Below are 26,101 nucleotides of genomic sequence, written 5' to 3' on the forward strand. Positions count from 1 at the left end.
TTGTACTTGTTTCATTATTTTAGCCTTGATCAATGACATACACTTTATGCTTCTAAGTACTAGTAGATTACCGATTTCTAAAGTCCCTTAAGTATGGCTCTTATGTGTTTCTCTTTGTCAATTAAAGACATTTTCCTACTTTGCCACTAAATGGATTTCCTTTACTTGACAAGCAGAACACAGTGTAACTAAGTGACAAGAATTTGCCATTCAGAAAATCATCAACAGGAAACATCAGTGCAAATTCCTCAATATAACAAGTCCTTGGCCACAATTCAGGATAGCAGTTTTCTAAGGTTGCTCCCCATACTCTGCTGAAAATGTTAATGACTTCACCTCTGTACTTGTAAAAGTGCTTACATTTGCCTCCACCATTGTTTTACTAGGTTTTCACCAAAGATGAACACCGAGGCACCTCTTAATATGATCTCCCTGGGGTCTAATGACCCTGATGATTCCTTCAGGCATCTGTAGACTTACCATTTATTTTTTGACGATATCCTTTTTGTTGGAATGAGGATATTGGGCATTTGGGCAATGCCAGCTTGCTGAGAGCTGGTGGCAGATGGAATGAAATCTGCCTGGTATGCCTTCCCCTCCACATGAGCAGAGAGCCATCCATTTCCTCCATTAAGGAGTTGTCACTCAGCCCACCCAGCTGGAAGACCATTTTTGATAGCCAAGCTGGCTGGTGGCAGACAATTCAAATACAAAGTGCGCTTTAAAAGGAAGCTAAAACATCATTTGTAGGAAAATTGAAAATGCATGGCTTCCACCACGGCCAATTTTTTAATGACTGTAATATTTTAAGTGATTATTTTTGCCACTTCAGATTGCTCCTTAGAGAGGAGAGGTTTTTTAATTAAAATCTAGGCAATGCAAACAGATGAGATATGAGGAACAGAGGAAAGAGAAATAAGATGAATAAAATTAATTAAAATGGCATTGTTGGCAGAGTCATAAATTAGCCACTGGCTGGCTGGAAATAAAATATCTTGGTATAGGAATTTCTGTATTAAAGTGAGATGTGTGCTAGAGCTATTGGAAATTGACTAATTTATAGTCTACATATTATTGTGTTTTTCAAGTCTTTTACTATGCTATACCCATTATCATACAGAAATACATATTTCCTACATCCCAGTTCAACAGACTTTAAAGGTATAGACTTTCATGCTATATTAAAAGAAAAATTAAAATAGAAAGAGAACGATTTCTTTCATGAGGCAAAATAAATTTCTATCATTTTCCACACATTCAATTTCTAGGAATTTAATGTCAGTTAAAAAACTGAAAACTTGGCTATAAATACAGTCCAGGTGCAGGAGGGCTGAAGTGCATTTTCTCTAGTCAACACAATAGATTCAACCATGGTGAGTAATTTTAGGGAGCTTAAAGAGTGTTTTTTTCTCATTAGTTTCTGGATTCATTAAACACATTTGAACTACTTTGTACTACGGTTTTTAAAGATTAAATTTATGGTATATTTTGTGACAAGTATGTAATTACTTGGCAATAATTATGACAGCTCAAAAATGGCAATAGTGACAGATTTGAATTGGAGTAATGAGAGGCAGAATAACAATGTAAAATTCCAAAGGGCAGTTGTTAACCTTGTCTTTGGGGATCAACTTGACTTTCACAGTGTTGGAGGTTTTCAGACTTGCCTCCTCAAATTAAGGGCAAAGATGCCAGGCACAGTGTGGGAGGCTGCAAGATAACATGGAGTGGTTGGGTTTTATAGTAAAATAAACCTGGCTTTGAAAGTTAAAGCTGTTTGATCTTGGGGAAGCCATTTGGCATCTCCGAGCCTCTGTTTTTTCATCTGTGAAATGGAGATAATTGTGAGCATTAGATAAAATACTGCAGGGAACGTGCCTATAGACTGCTGAGTCTTAGGAAATTTGTAAACACTATTTCCCTCCTGATTTTTTTTTTTTTTTTGCCCCCATCTTCATTCATTAACAAACCTTACTTTAATGAATGTATGTCACTATGCAAGCTATTGTGCTAGGTGCCATGCTAGGTACAAAGATGACAGAAACTGTAACTATGTTTTTAATGTTCATTTGGAATAAATTTCACCTACTGAATATTGTGTTAACTCAATTAGTGATTGAATGTGTCAGCCTCAGACCAAATAAATAAGGCAAAAGATACATTAGGCAGGGAGCTTCTGCATATTTGTTTAAATGATTATTTTCTGTATAAATTATCAAAATTAGTTGTTTCTGTGCTATTGTCACTCTTGTCAGGGCGATCTGGCTCATTTCCATGTTTCACTAATGTTATTCCACATTAATTACTGTACAAATAGGCCTCATTGGGGGGAATTGTGAAAAGCACACTACTTACATTTAACCCTTCAGCCCCAAAGTACTCTTATTAGCTTAACAAATTATATTCTGGCTCATTCTACAATATCATGTACCCACCTCTTGGGGGAAACATGACAATAAGAGGAATATGATCCAAAGTGAAGAACATCCCAAGCAAAGGGAATTTAGGTAGACAGCATGCAATTAACCATGCTGGAATCTGGCCAGGAAATCATAGTTAACATTCTGATTCTTAATGAAAACAGACATGGGAACATGGGCTAGCCACAAGTCTAACTGAGCTCAGGTTTATCCTCATTAGAAAGCCACCACTCAAATCCCTCAAGTTACACATTAGATAGTTTCCAGTAGAGTGATAATGCAAAGCACATTTCTGAAAAGTAAATCTGATTTTCTCTTATTTGTCCTGTATATTGACAGAATATAAAATCATCAAGTGAATTGCTAAAACCTTTTTTCTGAGGGGTCCAATCGAACATTGCATGGAAGATGAATTAGGTATGATAGTATTGCTGTGCCAGGGGGTTATATTCCCAAGAAGTAGGTTTAAAGGTGAATTCTACCTTGAGTGTGATCTTCCCTTTCACCATTTGTCTTAGATTTTTTTCATTAGCCTTAACTTGTGTTAAGGCTAAATTTTTCAGACAAATTACATTTTTTTCCATAATTTGATATAATGACCTTTTTTCTCCATCGATGGTTCAGCAATTGTGACAACAGTACTAGATGGGTGACAGCAGAAGCCCAGAATAAAAGATTCAGTTCTTATTCAGGACTGGAGACTTGCCTAGTGTCCACTGGGACAATGAATTTGGCAAATGCATAAGGTACAAAAGCAACAGAAAATTAATAGACTCTTGTGTTGAGATTTAATGCTTCCCCTTAATGGGTTGTTGATTTACCTAATGTCTGCTGTCTTCATTAGGGCCTTTTGATGTTTGTTAAACTAGAAAAATTGTCTTTATTATTGTATATTTATCAATAGTAAAGGTAATAAAGGGGAGGCAGTCAAATTCAAAGTAGTAGTAGTAGAGGAAACATTAAGATATGACCCTTCTAAATTCAGTAATTTAGTTACTCCAAATCTTTGATATTAGTTTGCAAAATTTAACAAATTACTTTTTTAAAAAATAAAATTTGTTTTAAATACATGTGACCAAATCACAGCCTATTCTAAAGGAGAAACAGAGTACACAGACATTTAGTGCTGATTTACTTCTTTAAAAAAGTTGACATAAATGTGTAGAAAAGGTAATCTGGAATTCTTTGCTATCCACACAATGAACTAGGGTAATAAACAGAAAAAGATTAGTAGGTGCAGGCACAGCAATCAGAGTGGGAAGATTTCTTAAAAATAAAAAAAATTTGTGGAAAGTACCTATCTCACTGTGATATGCATTTAATCTGTAGGTCAATTCCAGAGTTGACAGAAGCCAGTGATTTATGCCTTTGCAAGCTGAGGGTAACCAGGATAGCTGAGCAGATATAAACATTTATTAACTGTGAATGAGCAAAGCACTCTTTCTTTCTCTTTTGAAAACACAGACACACACCCACACAGACACACACACACCAAGTGTTCAAGGATGATTCATGCTTTCAAAATAAAAATTTTGGCTGCCACCAAAGATGAGCGTAAACAAATAAAATGAAGCAGCTGCCAGACCAATATTCACTTCCATGGCATATTGATCCATTCAGAAACACTGCTTCATGGGGTACTATTAAAGGATGAGGAAAACAGAAAAACAAAAACAAAAAGCCCTGCTCACAGTTCTTTCCAAATCATTTGTCCCTGGGTTCTCTGTGACGTGCTTCACTGACCTTTGCAGCTCTTGATGATAACTTGTGGAAAGCAGGCAGCTGCAGCAGCTCCAGGCTGACCCTCTGAAAACTTACATCTAATGTTTTTCTTTCAACTTAAAATTAAGAATATTCTCAGATTGCAGGATGTGTATTGTATTTGAGGACTTGGGAAGAGATGACTTCGATGGACTTGCCTAGATGTTTCAAGAGTGACTAAGGAAAATTGAACACTGAGCATCCAGGGATTTTACAGACACAAAATGATCATCTACTCTAGGTATAAAACTGGATGGCAAGATCTTCCTCATGGTGCTGGCATCTACAAAGCATTCATGAAATGCTATCAATACTTCTACTATCATTATCATTTACTACTAGTGTTATTATTATTATTATTATTATTATTTTTGAGACGGAGTCTTGCTCTGTTGCCCAGGCTGGAGTGCAGTGGCGCAATCTCGGCCCACTGCAAGCTCCGCCTCCCAGGTTCATGCCATTCTCCTGCCTCAGCCTCTCCGAGTAGCTGGGACTACAGGCGCCCGCCACCACGCCCGGCTAATTTTTTGTATTTTTAGTAGAGACGGGGTTTCACCGTGGTCTCGATCTCCTGACCTCGTGATCCGCCCGCCTCGGCCTCCCAAAGTGCTGGGATTACGGGCATGAGCCACCGCGCCTGGCCGACTATTGTTATTATTATTAATCACTATCCAGTATCTATGTAATGTTCACGCCACTGCAAGTATCATTCCTGGATATGAAAATTCTGCCCAAGGTGATATGCTGAATCTTGTTACTATATGTCTCAAATGGAAGGAGTGAAAAAAAAAATCAGTTCATAGCCTTTAATCCTTGATGGCAAAACCAAGACCATTCTCACAGAGCTGGTGCACTAGATGTTCCTTGAGATTAATCATTCCCCCACTACAGGTAGGAAGAATGTGCCTTTCGTTCTTAAATGTGGAACACCCACCCACAATCACACGACAGAGGCCCTGCCATGGCAGGAACAGCTATTCTAGTAACTGAAGATGATGAGCTGATACAGTGTACCCCTTATCTTTAGAATAGGAGCAGCTGGAAAAAAATACTTGATTATTCTAGAAATCATATACACAAGTACAAAGAAGGATACAATATTCTGTGAAAGAGGGCAAAATCATCATAAACAACAGTTGTGACAGGTGATTTGATACTGAGTGAGTTTCAGGCACCTTCCTTTGCTGAGTGCATGAGCTGCTTACTCTGGGAGATTACTAATGAGGGTGGGGCTCTGGGGAGCTTTTGAACTTGTAGCACTATATTTATTGGTATTTAAAGCCCTACCTCCTTGGTTGTGAACAAAGGGCTGCTTAGGGATTTGTGGGAAATAAAAAATTATGATGGTAATTAGAAGCAGGATAGGAATATGGTACACCTTTTCTTCCACATGGGAAGTTCTCTGTAGAAACACTGCAAGATGAGTCAGGCAAGGCCATGGACTTGGAAAAAGAAAGGAGGAGAAACAGATGGTGACATAGAAGAATAGATTAATTCTGTAACCATTTACAGTCTTCCTCAGCTTTCCAACCCCAATTCAAAAAGCACAACAAATATAAGGCCAGGTTCTACATTAAAAGCTGATAGTGTTATACATCTATTTCATATTAATCACTAAAAAAGCCAACAGATGGTAAAGCCTTCTACCAACCCAGGGCCGATTTAAACTTGTGACCTATAATTGCAATTCTCCAAATCATATAAAGTCCTGAAGCTAATTACTCTATCTGAAACTATCTGGTCTTATATCTGAAACTATTTGGTCTTATATCATTCTGCCCTACTTGAGATAAACAAGAATAGGCTCAGATGAAATGGTTTAGATAGTCCCCCCAAACCCCCGAAAAACAGAAAGAAATATCTAAAGAAGACAAGAGTAACATGACTGTGAATGACAATGGTTTATTTTTCTCTTTTCTATTTGACCTACCACTGTCAACATTATTTTCAAGATCAGCAGTGGAGAGTTTACATACTCGCTACTCTGTGTATTCCCTTGTTTTATTGACAGTAGCATTAAAAAAGTCATTCGTAGGCCAGGAGCAGTGGCTCACACCTGCAATCCCAGCACTTTAAGAGGCCGAGGTGGGTGAATCACTTGAGGTCAGAAGTTTGAGACAAGCCTGGCTAACATGGCGAAACCCCATCTTTACTAAAAGTACAAAACTTAGCCGGGCATGGTGGCACATGCCTGTAGTCCCAACTACTCAGGATGCTGAGGCACAAGAATCACTTGAATCTGGGAGGTGGAGGCTGCAGTGAGATGAGATCATGACACTGCACACCAGTCTGGGTGACAGAGCAAGACTCTGTCTCAAAAAATAACAATAAAAACTAAAAATAAATAAAAATAAAAAATCATTTGTAGTTAATAAAACTACTATACTTTAACAGTATTTACTATTTAATATATTCTTATTTAGTCATGACAACATGAGGTGGATACTATTATTATTCCTGTTATAAGCAAGGACACTGAGAGGTTAAATAGCTTACCCAAGACCACATGGCTAACAAATGGTTAAGCCAGGATTTGAACCCAGACCAGTTTTAACAATTGTGTTATCTCCAGTCCCTTTCATAACATTTTCAGTGTCTTTAAGTCATCACTGAATTAAAAATTAATCTTCCTGCCTTATAAACTAGATCCTCTTGATATTTTTCCAGCTTTTCTAGGTTGTCTGAGATCCTGCCCCAGTGGGATCATGAAGGGGCAAGGAGCCCTCAGCACAAAAATGTTGTATTCATTAGCCAGAGATGCAATGCTAAGAGAGGAAGCATGCATGATCTGCCTGAGAGATGCTTTGGGATGAGTGAGCCCCAGCTTTGGTGAAGAGTGGGAGGATTTCCAGAGAACCTACTGGTAGATTCAACAGAAAGCCAGTTTTGATCACTTGCCAGGCCCAGGAATCAATGCCAGCTCACAATAATACCTGCCTCTTGCCTCTTCTTCTTCTTTCAGATCCAACCCTGGAGGGTTAAGGATCTGAAACTAGTTGGGATTGGGGGTGGTGAGTGAGAAGGGAGAAGGAGCTGACCACTGTCCCCATTTCTACTGCAGGAGACCTACGCTGGAGGTGAGCAGCTGTGGATGAAATCTGGAGCTTGCATTATCATCCTTAACTGATCATATTGATAGTGAACTGAGGTATCTGGGAGACTACAGTAACTAGATGACTCTTTTGGTCTATCAGCAGTCTTGGGACCTACCCTAGTTTCATGCAAAGAGGGCAGGGATAAAGGAGCTGCCACAGCAAATTTGAATGACCAGTGGAAAAAGAGTGGCATATTTTTTTCTGTCACCTGTCCCCACCCCAACAAGTCCTGTTTCTTCAACTTAATGGTTCCACTAGCACAAAGAGGAGGGAGAAATTAGCTATGCAAAACTTCTCAGAGACAATGGCATTTGAACTGAGCCCCTAAAGTTGGAGGGGAATTACCAGGAAGGGAATAAAGAAATGTGGAAAACCACACCTAAAGGAATGAGAGTGAGAATTTCTGAGTTGGTTGTATTTGTGACACTGAAGCACAGTGGATCAGGAGATGAGGATGAAAATTAGGCTGGATGACTAACTACAATAGCAAAGACTTGGAACCAACCCAAATGCCCATCAATGATAGACTGGATAAAGAAAATGTGGCACATATACACCATGGTATACTATGCAGCCATAAAAAGAATGAGTTCATGTCCTTTGCAGGGACATGGGTGAAGTTGGAAGCCATCATTCTCAGCAAACTAACACAGGAACAGAAAACCAAGCACCACATGTTCTCACTCGTAAGTGGGAGTTGAACAATGAGAACACATAGACATAGGGAGGGGAACATCACACACTGGGGCCTGTCAGGGGGTTGGGGGTCAAGGGGAGACAGAGCATTAGGACAAATACTTTATGTATGTGGGGCTTAGAAGCTAGATGACGGGCTGATAGGTGCAGCAAACCACCATGGCACACGTATACTTATGTAACAAACCTGCATGTTCTGCACATGTATCCCAGAACTTTTAAGTATATGTAAAAAAGAAATATAACAAAATCTAGCAAAATAAAAAAATAAAAATAAAAAATAAAGGATGAAAAAAGGTTAAAAAAAAAAGAAAGAAAATTAGGCTAGATAAAAATTGGAAAGGGCCTTGAATTATAAGTGAGGGATTTTGGCTTGTATCCTCTAGGCCTACATAGGAAGTCATCAAAGGTCTTAAGCATGGAGGCAGCATAATGTAATTTGTGTTAAGGAATGATGCTAGAGTTTTTGCCAGTGGCATCCCTTTGGATGATCCTTGGTTCCAACATCTTGCCAGGCAGTTGGCTACATTAGACTGTTGATTTCTCTTTCTTTATTGTTCCAAGGCCCCTACTCTATTTCACCTGCTCTGTAGATTACTGAAAACACCTCCTGCCTTCATAAGAGAAATATTTTAATACTTCCTTAAATACACAATAGGTTGCCCATCAGTACCTAAGATAAACCAGTAACTAGAATTTTCAAAACAAAATCAGCTGCTACAATGTGGAAGAAAGGGAAGCAAACAGTGCTTGGGCTGCACTTGCTAAACTGTAATGTATAACAAAATCAGTCCTCTGGAGGAAGGGACAGGTGGTACGCACGGAACAAAGCTGGAGCAAGATTAAGAGATGTGAGAAAAACAAGAATCTTTTAACCTACAGCCAGAGAGTGATGGGGGAGAAAACACACAGATAATTTAACAGGTGGATGTTGGGAAGAAACACAAGACAATCAAGAAGCATGTCAGTTACTCACTACTTGTGAGATCAAAGCTATGTGGCAACTGAGAGCAAGAGTTCTAAAGTCAGTTCCTGGATTTGAATCCTTATCCTGCTACTGGTGAGAGATGTATTTTGGACAAGGTATTTAACACCTCTATGCTCCACTTTCCACATATGAAAAATGGGACTAACACAGCATCTTCTTTACAGGTTTATAAGGATCCAGTTAAATGAGATGATGATGATGATGATGATGATGGCGACGACGATGATGATGTGTGTGTGTGAGTCTGGAATAGTGAGTGCCTAGAAGAGTAAGTGTTCAATAAAAAGTAGCTTTTATTACTTGGTCAAAGGTAATCCTATTTGTGCTTGGAAATTTTTCCGTAAATAGCTCCATTTTATAATTAAGCATTGCTGTTAGATATACTCTGAGATAATCAAGATGGAAACACCTTGGAATTTTTTTTGTCAGATCACAGCTCACTGCACCTTGAAGTCCTGAGCTCAAGCAATGGTCCCATCTCAGCCTCTGGAGTAGCTGGGACTACAGGTGTGCACCACCATGCCTGGCTATTTTCTTTTTTTATTTTTGTAGAGACAGGGTCTCTCTATGTTGTCCAGGCAAGTCTTAAACTTCTGGCCTCAAGTGATCCTCCCACTTTGACCTCCCAAAGTGCTGGGATTACAAGCATGAGCCTCTGTGCCTGGCCATCTTGGAAACTTTTAATGAGTAGGTTGAAGAAAAAATACAACTCCAAAAACTAAAAGTCCAAAATAAAGCAATGTTTTAAACACACCTCGTGATCAATAGGAACACTGAGATATGCTTTCTAATTTGCTGTATTTAGTTTTCACCTCAGAGGCCATCAAGTAAAGAAACAATATTTGACAAAGAAGTTGCATATAGTCTAAAGAAACAATTTTTATTTCTAGAATTCCAAATCACTTGGCAAAAGCCATTCTTTCATTCTCAGATGGTGGAACCAAAAAACAAAAGGGCAGTCATGTAAATGAATTAAAATGACAAATTCTTAGATTTTATTAATGCATATTTGAAGTTTTAAAAAGAAACATCAGAGAAAAATTTCTACTTAACGGCCAAGTCAAAGATAACGTTATAAATCATTACTACAATAATTTTTTTTCCCTTAATAGACATAGGTCACTCAGCAAGTCTCAAACGTGTGATTGGAAAGCTTATGAGTAGGATGAGGGACCACAAAGCAAAGCATATTCCACATAAAGTTGTAACATAATTAAAATTAGTACCGAAGCAAAACCACACTTCATGCATTTTTATCATGGGTAGAACCAAAGTACATGCAATGAGAAACCGAATAGCTAATTAGATTAGTGTAATGGCTTGTAAAATGAAACAGAAAATACATTTATGCCATAAAGGGTACTCAGACCAAATGATAAATGATCATCATGGCAAAATGATGTGAATCCCAGGCCCCGAGGTCTCCTGGGTTTATGCATCTGCTTGCCAGTGTTGAACAATGACAGCAGAAATTCCTCTTTTAATCAAGTGGTAGTGGGATATGACATACGCTATTCTGATGAATGTTTTTTTCTAGACTCATACAAAAGAAATACATGGCTCTTGAAGGAGCCATGACTTCAGACTGCATCAGAATAAATTTCCATAAGGTTTACTGCTTGTATTGAGCAAAGATGATGCCTGTTCCTAATGTCAATTATTATACTTTCAAATTAAAGCAACATGACTAGGGTTTGACTTGTTAAGCAACAAATCATTTGCATCAGGAGAGTTCCTGTGTTGAGGGTTCACCAAATAATTTGTAATAGTTTATCTGGTACTCAACTTTATTATTAAAAGGAGGCGAGCATTCTCGATCTTTCTGTTCTACTTGCTACTTTTCTTGTGATCCTCACCCCTTTCTAGCTTGGGATGTTCTGTAAGCCATGAGACACATGTTAAAAAATTCTCCAAGCTGTGTTTGTATTTTATTTTCATAAGTTGGAAACTTGAGAGGATACAGTTGAGGGTCTCATGGCATTTTCATATCACCTAAGTGCAATTTCGTATTCCACGCACTCTCCGGGCAGGCAAGCCCATGATTTGAATCCCCATTCATAAGGCTAATGATTGCCAAATTTGGATCTTTCTCTGAGCTTCTCACCCAAACATCCAACCTCCCACCAAATAGTTCCTCTTGCTTTCCCTCAAGATAATCAAAATTGATATGTCCAAAGGGACTCACCAACTTCCCGTGAACCTGCTCCTTCACTATGTTTCCTTTTCAATGAATGGCACCTGTCCATCCAGCTGCCTATACCTTGTCCGTGACATCTATCATTCCTTCATCTTCTCAATATGTCCCCAACCTTTTCTGTTCCCTGCCCTATAAATCTGAAATAGCCACATTTTTCCATCCTCTCACTCCTAATTCTGGCCCATATGATCTCCCACTGAGCTACTATCATAAGCCTCCTATTTGGTCTCCCTGCATGCACTCTTTCTTCCTTCCGTTCAGTCCTCTATCATCAAAGGGATATTTCAAAAACAAATATGATTGGCTCCTGTTTAAAGCACTTCAGTGGCTCTCTATCACCTTCAAGATAAAAATTCAAACTCTACAGAGTCTTGCAAGATCTTCAAGGTCTTGTCACTGGCCATATCTTCAGACTTTTCTATCACAAGTCTCAACTTAAAATGTGTTAGACAACTATTCTGCATTTTGCCCAAGACTTTTACTTTATGCTCTCACCTTCCAGCCTCAGTTTGGGCTGCTATAACAGAGTACTATGACTGGGTGGCTTAAACAACAAATATTTCTTACAGTTCTGGAGGCTGGAAAGTCCAAGACCAAGGTACTGGAAGAATTGATGTTCGGTAAGGGCCACTTTCTGGTTCTACAATGTGCTCTCTGGGGTGTCTGTAACCTTGTCACTTAATTACCTCCCAAGGGCCCAACTCTAATGCCATTGTATTGGAGTTAGGATTTCAACGTATGAATTCTGGGGAGGTGGAGAGATACAAACATTCAGCCCACAACACGGCCTTAATGTATCTGATTTATAATTCTAGACACACGATTCCTCCTACCTAGCCCACTCCAAATTACTGTTCAGTCTCTACTTGGAGTCCCTATTCTCCTAACCTGCCTTTGTAACCCCCCAAGTCTGGATTTGGTACTGTTATACTGTAGTTTCTCAATACTCTGAACTTCCCCAGCAAATCATAACCATTAGGCTGTTTCATATTTGTATGCTGACATATTTAACTCCCCCAAACTAAACTGACATCCCCACAATGGGAAGAGACACATCTGCCTTTTTGTGGTTATATTCTCTGGGTTCAGCCCAGTACACAGCACAGTGAGTTCTCAAAAATACTTGTTAAATGAATGAATAAGTGAATGCTTTGTACTAATGATTTTTCCATCCTTAAAAGGTAGGGTAAGATAAGTATATTATTATCTGTTTCTTTAATAGTGGTTTTGGTAAAATAGCTATCTTTATACAATTTGGTTTATTGAGCTTCACTTTTAGAAAAGAGATGAAGGATTAAAACAACCCGAAAATCAAAAAGAGCTCTAACCTTAACTGTAGCTCCTGGGAAGAAAAGCCAGTTGCCTGTGTCCACTGGGTCGAGACTATCTTCTAAAATGACTTGTCTGTGAGCTGAATTGATGATCAAGATGTTATCTAAGGCCCAGCAGGCTTCATACACTTCACCTACACGAAGATTTTCCTGCTTCCACTGAAACTGGACATTCTCTCCTTTGGCGTCCTCAGGAAGGTAGAGGATATGGATGATTGTGCTGACATTGGAAGGGGCTCTGGAACATATAGAGAGATGGCAAGTTTAGCAATGTTGACTTTTTCTTTCTTAGAGATGAATTTTGTTTCTTAAGGTTATAGTTTCATGATCTCAAGAATGTTATATTTATTACAGATAAAATAGCCACAATCTCGTAGCCCTTAAATCTTTTAATATTTGCTGATTATTAAGATTTTCATATTGAATGATGACAGTTCAAGTATTAAATACCTACAGAAGGTTTACAGGGAACACAAGTCAGGCACTAAGTATGTTCAAGTAAGTCAGTAAAGGAAAAATTAAAGAGAAAATGGCACACACTGTTATGGCTTGTGTAAAAAAAATTACAAATCACAAAGTATATCCAGCACAATTTTTTGCACATGGTAAACATACAATCTAAAACAGGTTACCCAATAATAAGGATAAAAAGTATAAAAGTGTGATTTTTTTTTTTTTTTTTGAGACAGGGTCTTGCTCTGTTGTACAGGCTGGAGTGCAGTGGCGCTATCACAGATCACTGTAACCTTGAACTCCTGGCTCAAGTGACCCTCACTCCTCAGCATCTTGAGTAGCTAGGACTACAGGCATCCATCACCATGCCCAGCTAATTTTTATTTTTATTTTTGTTGAAATAGGTCTTGCTATGTTGCCCGGGCTGGTCTCAAACTCCTGGGCTCAAGTGATCCTTCTGCCTCAGCCTCCCAAAGTGTTGGGGCTGCAAGTGTGAGCCACCGTGCCTGGCAAAGCTGTGATCTTAATGTTGATTCTTACTTTGAAATTATTCAGCTATTACAAACCATTGTGTGCAATATGCTTAGTAATCAATCTAAATTATTTTATTTCTACTAACCAGATATGTTTTCAGATGTTTAGTCTATATGAAATGTGAGATTTGCCATAATTAAATGCTCTCACTTATAATACCTCACAATTTCACATAGATCATCCTTAAAAACATGATATAACATGATTTTTTATATTACCTCTACTAGAATCTAGATCCTTCTGCTATATAATAAAAGATTTTCATTAAACATTTTCTTCCACCAAAGTATAAACCTGCTGTAGTAAAAATGATTGCCTTTGCTAAGATTAAAAGTGGTACTAAAATGCAAATTAGTGGTACCCTGGGCTTGTCATAAATCAGTTTTGAAAGGACTAGAGAATAGCCATATTTCTCACTCACCAATGAAGCACATATATATCTGTAAAATTGTCACCATAGGTTATAGATGGTGTACCTTACCTTTGGGGGTAATCAATTCTCTTTTCTTTTAAAATATTTCATGATGAGTATGCTTTTAGCTTCACAAAGAATTGAATTGATGAAGAGAATATATTTAGGTAGTGATTGGGAGCACTTTCACTCTAACCTCCAATGGTAAGGGAAATTTGCATTGGTTTGGTACATGGCCTAAAACTGAAAGTACCATTTAGTGAAAAATAGATGCGTTTAGCTAAACACAATCTTTATATGTTCTAATTAAATATGTAGTTTCATTGTTCATCATATCAAAAACATGTAGCTGTTTTCCAGTAAGAAATATGTACCATAATTTACTTAAACTATGATATATAGCATACTAGAAAGAGAAAAAAAATGGAAACGTAGGTAAATTTTTCAATATTCTATGCTTCTTTGTTTAAAGCCATTTATAGAAATATTTAATATGAATGCATTTTCATAACTACTAGAAATTATAAAGAATAGCAAAATGTTCTGTTATAAAATTGTCACAGCTCAGCTTGTATCAGGTGCCTATACATTACATTTTGTCCTGACACAGACAGAGACAATCTATTAAAATCCATGAGTTAGAAACACTTTTCTCAGTTTTCAGTTAGACTAAAGATTTGTGAAGTCTTTATTTTATTATTATTATTTTTAAACACCACTACCAAAGAAACTTTAGACAAACTGGCTTAATATTATACTGACATCCTAATATTTATTCTGCTACCCTAAATAATACTTTAATATGGAAATATAATAAAGAAAGTAGCTGGTAGAAAAAAAGAAAACTGTCACAAAACCGATAAGAAAATATTCTACTTCAGTTATGCTAATTTAAGAGCTAACCCAATCATAATAATCACTTTATAAAAGTTTAAGGTATTTTTTCCTTTAAATATCTTATACTTAAAATAAGTATCCATTTAGAATTTTATTTCATGGTTTAAACTGTTCAGTAGTGGCAAACATAATTTGAGTTTTGCTAATCTAGCCAAATCTTTTTAACATGAATGAGTTTCTTCGTCCTCAAGCATCCTACCTTATTTTCTTATTGAGGGATATTTTTTAATAAAGAAAATGTAATATGTAATTACAAGTCGCATCACAATTATGATAATAGAATTTTAGAACTGGCCTTAGGGAAGTTAGAAAGGATGTGACAGAACTGGAGATTAGATGTAAAAGGCCCTGTGGCTATTAACTCAATATCATCACAGACTGGAAGGGATTTAAGTAGTCATCTGATGTATTTCCAGACCATAAGGCAGGCCAGAGTCAGGCCACCTAGAACAATGTGTGGTGATATTATTTTGTGGAGAATGCTATCGGAAAGCTATGATTGCAAATTTACTTTTACCAAAAATAGTTTGTTACAAGTACTGCTGATGGGAGGAAGTTCTGAATGGAAAATGACACTTTTAATAATATCTTTTCCGAGCAGGGCCGGTCATAATATGTGCATCCATAGAATTCAACATAATTAACAACCAGAGTCCTTTTTACCCTAAAGAAAAAGTTAGTGGTGGATTAAAGACATATAGGAGACTAGAATTCCATCCATGTCAGAATTTATGAAAATACTTTAAATTACAACAAACCTAATTTTCTCTAGCTGAATCCAGTCCGCAGAGTTATTCTTGGCATATAACACGATGATGCTGGGGTCTGAATAACTAAAGCGACATGAACCTGACCCTGTAAATAGCAATAACAATAAATTTCAAGGTTAAAAAATGGTGCAAATACATATTATCTTTTCTGATAAATATTTTAGATAATTTTTAAACTATTAGATATTTGTCTGGTAACTTTCCCATTCTTCTAATGATGCTGAAATTTCCTGTGATCTGTTCTGGTAACTACCATTTGATAAATAATCTTAGGAACCAGAAAAAAAGGTAAAAGAAATATAAATTGCAGATTTCTTTAGAGATACATGAACTACTAAATTGTAAAATAAATACTTAGTGCTATGCCAAGAAATAACTAAATATTATGGGATGACTTATAAGGTCATTATGTTCTTGCAAGTTAGTATCAATTAGGAGTGATTATATTAAATGGTACATAAGTCATTACATTGAGGGATAAAAACACCATTATTTTTCTGTGTGTGTATTATCTAAATGATGAGACAGTACATGAGAAACTAAAATACTGTAAAGAAAATTCAAATACTAAATGAATGAGTACTATTATGGATGTGATTGATATTACTCTCCCATAGACCAGCATTACAGATTTAAAATATAGATTATGTCCCTTTGTGAATATTTGGTGATTATTTATCATTATTATTTTCAATAGTGGAAATACTAGCATCAAAGAAAAATTTTAAGCTGATAAGAATTTGTTTCTACATGTTGAATGAATTCATATAATAAAGCATAGTATGACTACAATTTTAAAGCTCTCAGAATGCCCAAGACAGCCCTGAAACATTTGCCAGAAGTTTATTGTAACGGATGTAGCAGAAATTTTTATACTATCTTTAAAATGAATGAACCAAAAGAAAAAAAAAAGTGCAATTTATGTTTAACTTTCACCCATCTGATAGAGGAGCCTCAGTTTCAGCAAATGGCATCTGTTGACAATTTTACATTTGTAGTGCTCAGGGGTTCCAAGCTTTAATCAGACTCATTTATTTTATTTCAGTGGTGTTTAGTACAAAACCAGTTAGTTTGTAATTGCCAGAACTGGCAATGTACTAAAAGGCCAAACAGCAGTTTTCCTAGATTTATTCTCACAGCCAAAATGTAAGTTGAAAAGCATGAAAGAAAAGGATATTTAAAGGAAAGCTACTGAGCAACCCTGATCTCAAATGGAAACCCACCTTATGCTACTTTAATTGTTGCTAAAATTCTACTTTTCATGAGCAGCTGCTTAAAATAAATATCAAACTGTGCAACTGGAAATGGTGACAGGCAGGATTATGTATAGGACAAACTTCAATACAAACAAGAATGAGGTCTAGAAGAGAATCTGTGATTTAGAAGGAAAGTTCAAATTATCCTCAAGAATTTAAATGTTACTCGTGTGCTTCCTTTATGTCTTACACACCATAACTACTTAAAAGCAAATGTATAAGGTAAATCTCTGAAAAAGGAAAGCATTCAACAAATGATAGCCAAAAATGTTCCTTACAGAATGCAATTTCTTGTGAATTGTTTACAAATTAAGAAGAGAGAAGGAAAAGTGACATACATCAAAATAAAAAAGTGTCTAAATATGGCCTTGATGACAAATATGACTTCTCTTGTCTATTTTCTTATGCTACCATCTCAGCGTCATGAGGTTAACTTTTTTATGCATCTAGAAAACAAAAAGGCACCCAGCAGATGACTCACTTTTCCTCAGCCACTCAGTCACATTTTCTTATATCTAAAACATTAGTTCTTGTTGAATGCATCTCTTCCTTGCCATTGTCAAGGGACCCTCACTGGCTCTTGCCAGATCTCTGCAACAGTGATTAGTCAGTCTCCCTGTCCCAGCCTCACCGGTTCTCACCCAGCTAGTGTTGCCAGTGCTCTTTCCGCAAGTCAACAGAATCACGTTACCTCTACGCTTTTAACAATTCCTCAGTCCTCTGAAGAAAAAGCTGCACTTCCATCCCCAGTAGGGTAAAGGTGCACAGTTCCTACAGATCAAATGTGTACCCTGAGGAACAGAACTGGCCCAGGGTTATCTTGAAGCATTCATACATAAAAAGATGACCAAAAAGGCAAGGGGATTCCAACAGAGGGGTGGACAACTGGAAGACCATGATTGGGGCTCAGGGTAGGAGTGGTCAGCCAGTGGAGAGGCACTGCCCATGCCAGAGGAACTGAGGTGGAAGGTACCAGCTGGAAGGAGCACCCCCCAAGAGAGCCCTCAGCTTTGGAAATCTGCCTCACTCAGAGGCCACTCCCACCAGACTACCCTTCCAAACATACCAGGCCAATGATAAATGATTCCCTACTCCCGCCCGGTGTAGCTGCACGCATAACTAGGCAAGCTTTTTCTTCACAGAAACCCTCCAAATTGCAATCCCATTGTCCCATAGACTTTGGTCAGCAGAATAAGTTTTGTTCTTGCCCAGATTGAAATGGCTCCTTGATTCTGCCTGGGGTAAGAGGAGGAAAGAGTTAGTCATTGTTCACCCCTTTCTCATGTGCCCAAGTGCTTAATGTCACTCCTGGCTCCCTGTACCCAGACACTGTGACACCCCTCAAGGTACCTTCTTAGGGAATGAGGAGGGAATGCTAAGCAGGCACCACCTGTAACAGGCACTTCTTTATTTTCTCTCTTAAATCAGAGATATTTAATTGCCAAAGTTGAAATTTAAAACCAGAAAGGAAGGACAATTTCAAATGTCAAATGCAAAATATCATCTTACTTGCCTGTTCGTTTCCCTCCTTCAGGTCACTTCCAATGTAATCCTTCACTCTGAGGCAGCAATTTTTTAAGGATTTAAGGAGTTGTTGAAGGAGGAGAGGTAACGGAGAACCTTGGCTATCAAGGTATGGTCTGAGAGGCATTGATGAACTTAAACTGGTCTAAAAATGCAAACACTTTCTTTTGTTCTTTCAGGCATATGAGGAAAGCCCATATACTTCATTTTTACCCACAACAAGTGTAAAAGTGACTAAGGGTTTCTAAGGTTTGGTAGTCATAAACAAAATTGGCAAACATCCTGAATTTACTGAGGACCCCACACAGTCTAAGAAATCTGGCCCCCATACACTGATGTGCACAGAATACTTCTATGCCCCCAGTTTGGGAGAAGAAAGGATGTTTTTTTGTGAAAGGTAGTTGGTTCCAGTGGTCTTGGTTATCAATTCTTGATTTTAAATTGACAAACAAGTTGGTAAATGATAAAGATAAACCTAGTCATAGCAACTGTCACATTATCACGTTGTTTACTCAACCCCATAATATATAAGGCAAATTGTTATCAATTGTACCTATGAATTTGTCATTTTAATAACTTCCTTTGTATGATCAAGTATAAAAATTCTGGCTTTTAAAAAATTTCTAGCATTTTAATGTAAAATCCTATGTATACATTCATTCTTATTAGGTTAACAATGTAAAGCATGTAATTACAAAAAATAGGAACACAGATTATAATGCCTTCACCTTTCACCACAAATCCACACGTACCATCCTACCAGTGTTTTCTGTCATCCTCCTCTTACAGTGGATGAAATATTTCTGTTATAATCAAAGGTTAATTTCCTCATGTGGTCTATCTAGATCTCACCTCCCCTTGCTTCTGAAGAGTCCTCCACTCTTCCTCCTGCATCATCAATTTCTCACAGTGATTTTCCTGGATAATGTCTATTATCTTACAAACATCTACCAATATACAACTCATCTCCTACCTAAAAAAAAAAAAAAAAAACTTTCTCAATGTCACGCCCCCACCTTCTTCTCCTTCCCTTCCTATTTTTGCTCCCTTTTTGGGCAAAACTTCTCCAAGGGGTTGGCCGTCCAGTGATTGCCTCCACTTTCTCACAATCTATTTTCCTTTCCCCACTCTATCCAGGCTTCTACTCTTAAGTACTCCGTTGAAACCACTCTTGGCTAGTTCCCAAGTCACTGGGGAGTTCATGCTGCCAAATCAACAGATCGCTTTCCCAAATTCAGGTTATGTGACTTTGCAGCAGGATTTGTCAAGGCTGATCCGATATTTCTGGGATGTTCTCTTCTCTTCACTTCCACCACCCTCTTGATTTTTCTCCTGCTTCACTGGCCATTGCTTCTGAGTCTCCTTTGTGGCCCTTTTCCTCTTATTCTTAAATATTTTTATTAATTTAATTTTTAATTTATAATAATTGCACATATTTATAGGGTACAGTTTGCTGTTATGATATATGTATACATTCCAGAATGATTAGATCAGCCAATTAACATATCCATCACCTCACATACTTCATTCATAACTCCTAAATCGGCATATCAATCTTAGTAAGTCAAAATTAGAAGTACTGATTTTCCAGCAACCAAATATTCTGTGTTCCTTTTCATTTTGAATGACACCACCCCAAATACAAACAAACAAACAAAAAAACCTAAAACACTTTGGTGTTTAGGAAGAAATACAATAAAATTGTAACCTGATAGAAAAATGGTTCTCTAATTTGTAATATGATGAAGTAATGAGAAAAATCTGATAGTAAGTGTATCTTATAACGTATCACCTAGCCTTAAACAGATCATACTTAATTTTTCTTATTTGAAAGAAGTCTACGTGATAATGAATTCAATGCTTATTAGCACTAATAACAATTATACATAATTTTGTACTCCACTTTTTAGAGTAAAATTGCCTTTGACGTAAGATATCTTCTAGAGAGGCATTATGTGTAGGGTTAGGAGAATGGATAGGGGAGACAGGCTGCCAGGGTTGCAATCTGAGCTTTGACACTTCTAAGCTGTGTGGCCTTTGGCAAGCCACTTACTTTTTCTGTGTCCTAACTTCCACACTTGTAAAATGTGAAAAATGACAGCAACTGCTTCACAGAACTGTTGTAAAGATTAAGGCATTAACACAAGAAAAGTACCTAGAAAACAGTTATTGGTGCATTCTATTTAATGGACTTTAGCTATGATTGAATATTTTAAAATTTCATTTCATAAATTCATTTATCCCAGAAAAAGGAGGTAATGCCTGATCGTATTTGTTCATGGGCTAAGTATTAAATTCATTACTGCTTACTAAAGAACTTACAGTACATTTTTCCTCTATAGTTTCTTTTACTTTGGGCTATTTCCCTGCCTTAATTGAACATGCTATAAATTCAATAACGATATGAAAACCAAGACCTAACTGAGTAGCCCACCTATTTGTTAGCATCATTGGTAAATATGCTAGTAGGGAAAGAGAAGAATCTCCTTTTACTTGTTAAAAAAAAAAAAAAAGGAGCTGCTCTGACAGTAGGCTAGTAAGACAGATTAGGACAAAGAGATACACTTCATAAGGTCCATACAATTGCTAGAGTGGAGTTAAAAATTTAATTGTGCAGTTCTAAGCATTCAAAGAAACCAGAAAATCTGATTAGCTAGAAATTTAATAGCACCCATCCAAAAAAATTTCCAGCAACTCAAGAGAACAATTATAGGGGTTATGAACAGATAGGCCCTGCTATTAGTAGGCATTTCTACTTTACAAGTAAGGAAACTAAGGTAAAGACTTTAAAATTTTCACCCAAGGACACCTACTAACAAATGAGATACAGAATGGAGTAGATATGAACCCATGCTTTCGACTACTTCACTATACTTCTCCTGGTGTACAAAACACCCTTTCTTCTTCTTGTTTCTTTATCTGTTTTTACAGTAGTGCTATATTTTCAAAGGGTACATGAACATATTAGGACGGGTTTATGTGCCGCTGCTTCTACTCAGGCTCATGACTTAAGGCCATAATGGTCTTGTTTTTGATACAGAGAGAAAAACCAAAAGGACTGAACCTTTAACCCCCCTGCTAGTCATCATCTCAACTCTCTCTCAGGTTTTACCATGGGAGAAGATCACAGAATAAATGAACCAAGAAGAAATACCATGTGTACTTGGGCATCACTTTCTCTGCACATTCCCTGATCATTCCTCTCCTTTCCCTGCCCTCATAGCCTGTCACCCAAACCTGTAGACCCTCCTCCTGCTGATTTGTTTATAGACAGGGGTCTCACTATGTTGCACAGGCTAGAGTGCAGTGGTAGGATCAGAGTTCATGCAGCCTCAAATTCCTGGGCTCAAGAGATCCTCTCACCCCAGCCTTCCAAGTAGTTGGGACTACAAGTGTGAGCCACCACATGCAGACTTACATATTTATTAAATTTATACCCATTTTTTCCCTTCACCACTACCTCCTTAGATCATCTTTCACCCAGATCAATGTAAGACCCTCCTAACCGGGTGCTCAAAAGAAATACACACAGATTAACCTTCTAAAGAATTTATTATGTATTTGCTTAAAAAAAAAAAAACTATGGAAAGGCACTATAAAGAGAGCTAAAAAAGTTGCATTCCAAGAAAAGTAATATCCCAACATTTCCCAACGCAATTATCTGAAAAGTGTTAACCTGACATAATATTGCAATCATAAATTTAAGATACACATGTAATTCATATTTGCTTCCTAAATAACACATTCCATGATGGCTTGCAAATCTATTCCTTTCTTCTCTTTTTTTTTTTCTTCTTTTGAGATGGAGTCTCGCTCTGTCGCCAGGCTGGAGTGCAATGGCGCGACCTCGACTCACTGCAATCTTTGCTTCATGTGTTCAAGCAATTCTCCTGCCTCAGCCTCCTGAGTAGCTAGGACTACAGGTGCGCGGTACCACATCCAGCTAATTTTTGTATTTTTAGTAGAGACAGGGTTTCACCATGTTGGCCAGGATGGTCTCGATCTTTTGACCTTGTGTTCCACCCACCTCGGCCTCCCAAAGTGTTGGGATTACAGGCACGAGCCACCATGCCCGGCTGCAAATCTATTTCTTTTTTACAAAATTTTGGCCTCTCAGATAAGCAAAACAAACAAAAAAACTATTTCTAAAGTTACAATTTTACCATAAAGAAACAGTATTTACCAGTGTAAAACAGTACCCTGTACTTGTTATTTAAAAATGATGGAATAAAAAGAATGACAGATGTTTCTATACAGTTGCTTCCTTTTAATGTTGGAGAGATTCATCAGTATAATTCTAACAAATATTTTATTGTAAACTTGGTCTGATCTAGGAACTACTTTACCTAATCTAAAATTACAACTGAAATAGGTATCCACTTTTACTCTGGTCCTATTTAAATAGTACTGTCCCTGGTATCATTTAGAAAAAAATAGACAAGTAACTTCCCACTTTTGTCATAGGAAGCCAGGCCAAGATGATGAAATAATCAATCAATTCATCAATGAGTCGACCAACTATTAAAAGTATCTCTTATGTTAGAGGTACATGTGAACTCAAAAGCCTAGTTGCTGTCTTGTGATTCAGACTCATTTCTTTTAACCTCAGCTGTCGATCAGAAAAAAAAAGTAGGGAAAACAGACCTCTCAACAGCCTTTCTCACTTAAGAAGTAAAGCATCATTTAATACTGACATTTACATAAGGGCTGTTGTGGCCACCCAAACACCAGTAGGTATGACTCTTAACGCTGGTTAGTTCTTCTGCTGGGTTAACTCTCTTACACGATTCCGGCCTCTGTTTAATGGTCACGCCCCTCAGAGGCCTTACCCTGGCCACCTGTAATAAAATGCTAACCCCATCACTCACTGACCACTGATTTAATTTTTTCATTGCATTTATTACTCCGACATGTCCATTTATCTGCTGGTTGCCTCCTCTCACCAGAATGTTGGCCCGTCCAGAGCAAAGATTTTGTTTCACAAATTCTAAGTGCCTTGAGAGCTGCTTCACACAGAAGAGGAGATCAATGAACACCTGAATGAATGAAGGCAATAAAGCCCTTCCGAGACTCGTCAGTTAAACTCCAGGAAGAGTGTCTTTTGGAAATACAATAATACTATTATTATTATTATTATTAGCTTTTCTGTAGTATCTATTTTCAGCAGGATAGGAAGATGGGGTGATTTATAGCCCCTGTCCACTATTATACACACTGATGCTCTTCTAGGAAGAGCCAGAAGGACAGCATCTCAGGGTGGCACCAAGTATTATCTGGGTAACAACATCACATGGTTCTGCCAATGCTACATTTCTGTTCCTCTGTTTAATATCTTTCCCTGGTGACAAAATAAGTGACAAGTATAAATTACAACTGGTTAAAGATATGGCGACTGCTTTAATATTTCTTGTAAGGGCTGCCTTAACTGAAACAGAAAACATAATAACCATGTTTTCAGCCAAACTAAATTCCTGCCTAACTCATGGTTCATCGTTGTTACCCAGTTCTAGGACTTACGACCACAGTGGTAAGACATTTAAGAGATCACAAAGATGAACGTGCTTACTTGTGAAGGGCCCAGGCAGCTCTACCACTACCCATGGTTATGTGGGGAGTTCAACTGGCAGAGAAAGGACTATATGGCTTGACTCCCAAATCAGTGCTCTTTTCCCTCTGCCCATTTATACCAACAGTAAAAGTTGTTTGTCAGTATATATGAGTCATAAAGTGATGTGCATGTGCTGTAGAATATTCCAAATATAAAAAAATCCATGGCTTAAAATATCTACATTAAATAAAAAATATTGTTTTGCATTAATGATTATTTCTTACTGAGAATCAGAACAGTAGCTATAGCAGTATATAGAAATCTCTATGGTCCCTATAAGACAAGGCAAATGCAATAGAACATCAAATAAAGGGAAGATAAGATGTAATCAGAATTTGAAAGGAAAAGTTGAGGCAACTTGCAAGGGGGATAAGAAAGAAGGAAATGTCAATAAGACAAATGTCAGAATGTGAACATATATTTATCAATGTAACAAATCTAAGTGTAATGTTCAATTCCAACATGCTTGTCATAGACAGAAGAGGATTTACCATGAAGCTGATGAAGCTTCGGCTTCATGGCCTTCACTTTGGTTAGCACTGTCTAAGGTCCAGGGAGAAGTTCTAGCAATATAGTCTGATGGCCATATTTTATAACACTTGCAGTTGGTTAAGATCCTGTCTCCATTTGGACGACTCCTTCATCACGTTGCCCCTCATGTCAGGAGGTGTCAGAGTAGACCTAACTGCTTTTGGGATTCTGCTAAGAAGAAGCTGAGTTGGAAATACATTTATTTTGGGTTAGTGTGATATAGTTATGTAGTTTACTTTCCATTTTGTAGTCTAGTGATTCTCAATATAAAAACAGCTTCCAGGAACTCCTACGCCCACTGTGCTGATGCATCCAGCATCATGACTAAAGGATAACGATGATACACTATTTAATGAGTAACGTCAATTCAGAGAGCAGCTAAGATTAGTCACTACACAAAGGAAGTTGAAATGTCCTGAAATATAAATAAGAGAGAGGTTTTCCAATTCTATAATGATTCTAAAAATCTAAATGACATGATCAATAAGGAGTTGCAAAGGCAAATATTAAGCATCAACTCTGATCTAACAAGCTAGAGGCAGAATACCCTTTCTATTATTTCCAGAAAATATTACAGAATTGTTGTCATAGGAAAGGCGATTTGAGAGTACACGGCCGGCCGGGCGTGGTGGCTCACGCCTGTAATCCCAGAACTTTGGAAGGCTGAGGTTGGTGGATCACGAGGTCAAGAAATTGAGACCATCCTGGCCAAAATGGTGAAATCCCATCTCAAATAAAAATACAAAAATTAGCTGGGTGTGGTGGCCCATGCCTATAGTCCCAACTACTCGGGAGGCTGAGGCAGGAGAATCGCTTGTACCCAGTAGGCAGAGGTTACAGTGAGCCGAGAGCACGCCACTGTACTCCAGCCTGGCAACAGAGAGAGACTTCGTCTCAAAAAATAAAAGTAACTAAATAAAAAGAGTACACGGCCAAAAAGCTATAAGGAAAAAAGTACTATAGAATATTTCAGGCAGTTAACAAAAATGTTATATTTCTTGATTTTGTGAAGTTTGTGGTACAGTCAATTTTGAACAATTTGTAATTTGTTATTTCTTTTTGCATTCTAAATAAATTTTCACATTTGTACCTAATTTGGAATGTGTAACTTTGTATTTTTTTCCTTAGAGAGAGACCCTAACCCTCACCCAAGTGGTAAAAGCTTCAAAGGTGGACCCACACAACTCAGACCCACCTCTGTACAGAGCTTGTACTGCACTACATTCCTACATTTCAAAAATGCAGGTCCCAGAGCAAGGGAATCCAGACTACAAAGTTCATTTTCCACTTTACTTAGCATGGCACAATCAAATGTATTTAATGACAGGACAAGAATAAAGAGAGAATAAGAATTTGAAATTTTTGAAACTCCTTTCTTCTCTTAAGGCAGGTTTGACTCAATTAAAATATTTATATATGGAAATGAACCATAGTACAACTAGATTAGAATTGATGAAATGACTTTTAAGCAATGTTTACACACACAAAAAAGCTATTTTTTTAAAGGCAGGGTTTTGCTCTGTTGCCCAGGCTGGAGTGCGGTGGTATGATCACAGCTCACTGCAGGCTCAACCTCCTGGGCTCAAGGAATCCTCTCGCCTCAGCCTCCCAAGTAGCTGGGATTGCAG

General features: G+C 37.6%; 1 protein-coding gene across 4 annotated transcripts in view; it reads right to left on the reverse strand.

Annotated features, from left to right (window-relative positions):
- RELN (reelin) overlaps nucleotides 1-26,101 on the reverse strand; it is a 543,089-nt gene that overhangs the window by 230,211 nt on the left and 286,777 nt on the right. For all 4 annotated transcript variants that reach the window (XM_058425556.1, XM_032761303.2, XM_032761302.2 and 1 more), the window contains exons 9-10: nucleotides 15,543-15,639; nucleotides 12,486-12,726 (exon numbers count right to left, since the gene is read on the reverse strand). In XM_058425556.1, coding sequence (XP_058281539.1) covers nucleotides 12,486-12,726; nucleotides 15,543-15,639 — 338 coding nt within the window. The remainder of the gene's footprint in view (nucleotides 1-12,485; nucleotides 12,727-15,542; nucleotides 15,640-26,101) is intronic.

The sequence above is a fragment of the Hylobates moloch genome, unplaced genomic scaffold (assembly GCF_009828535.3).
Source record: "Hylobates moloch isolate HMO894 unplaced genomic scaffold, HMol_V3 SCAFFOLD_1, whole genome shotgun sequence".
In the NCBI taxonomy this organism is placed as follows: domain Eukaryota; kingdom Metazoa; phylum Chordata; class Mammalia; order Primates; family Hylobatidae; genus Hylobates; species Hylobates moloch.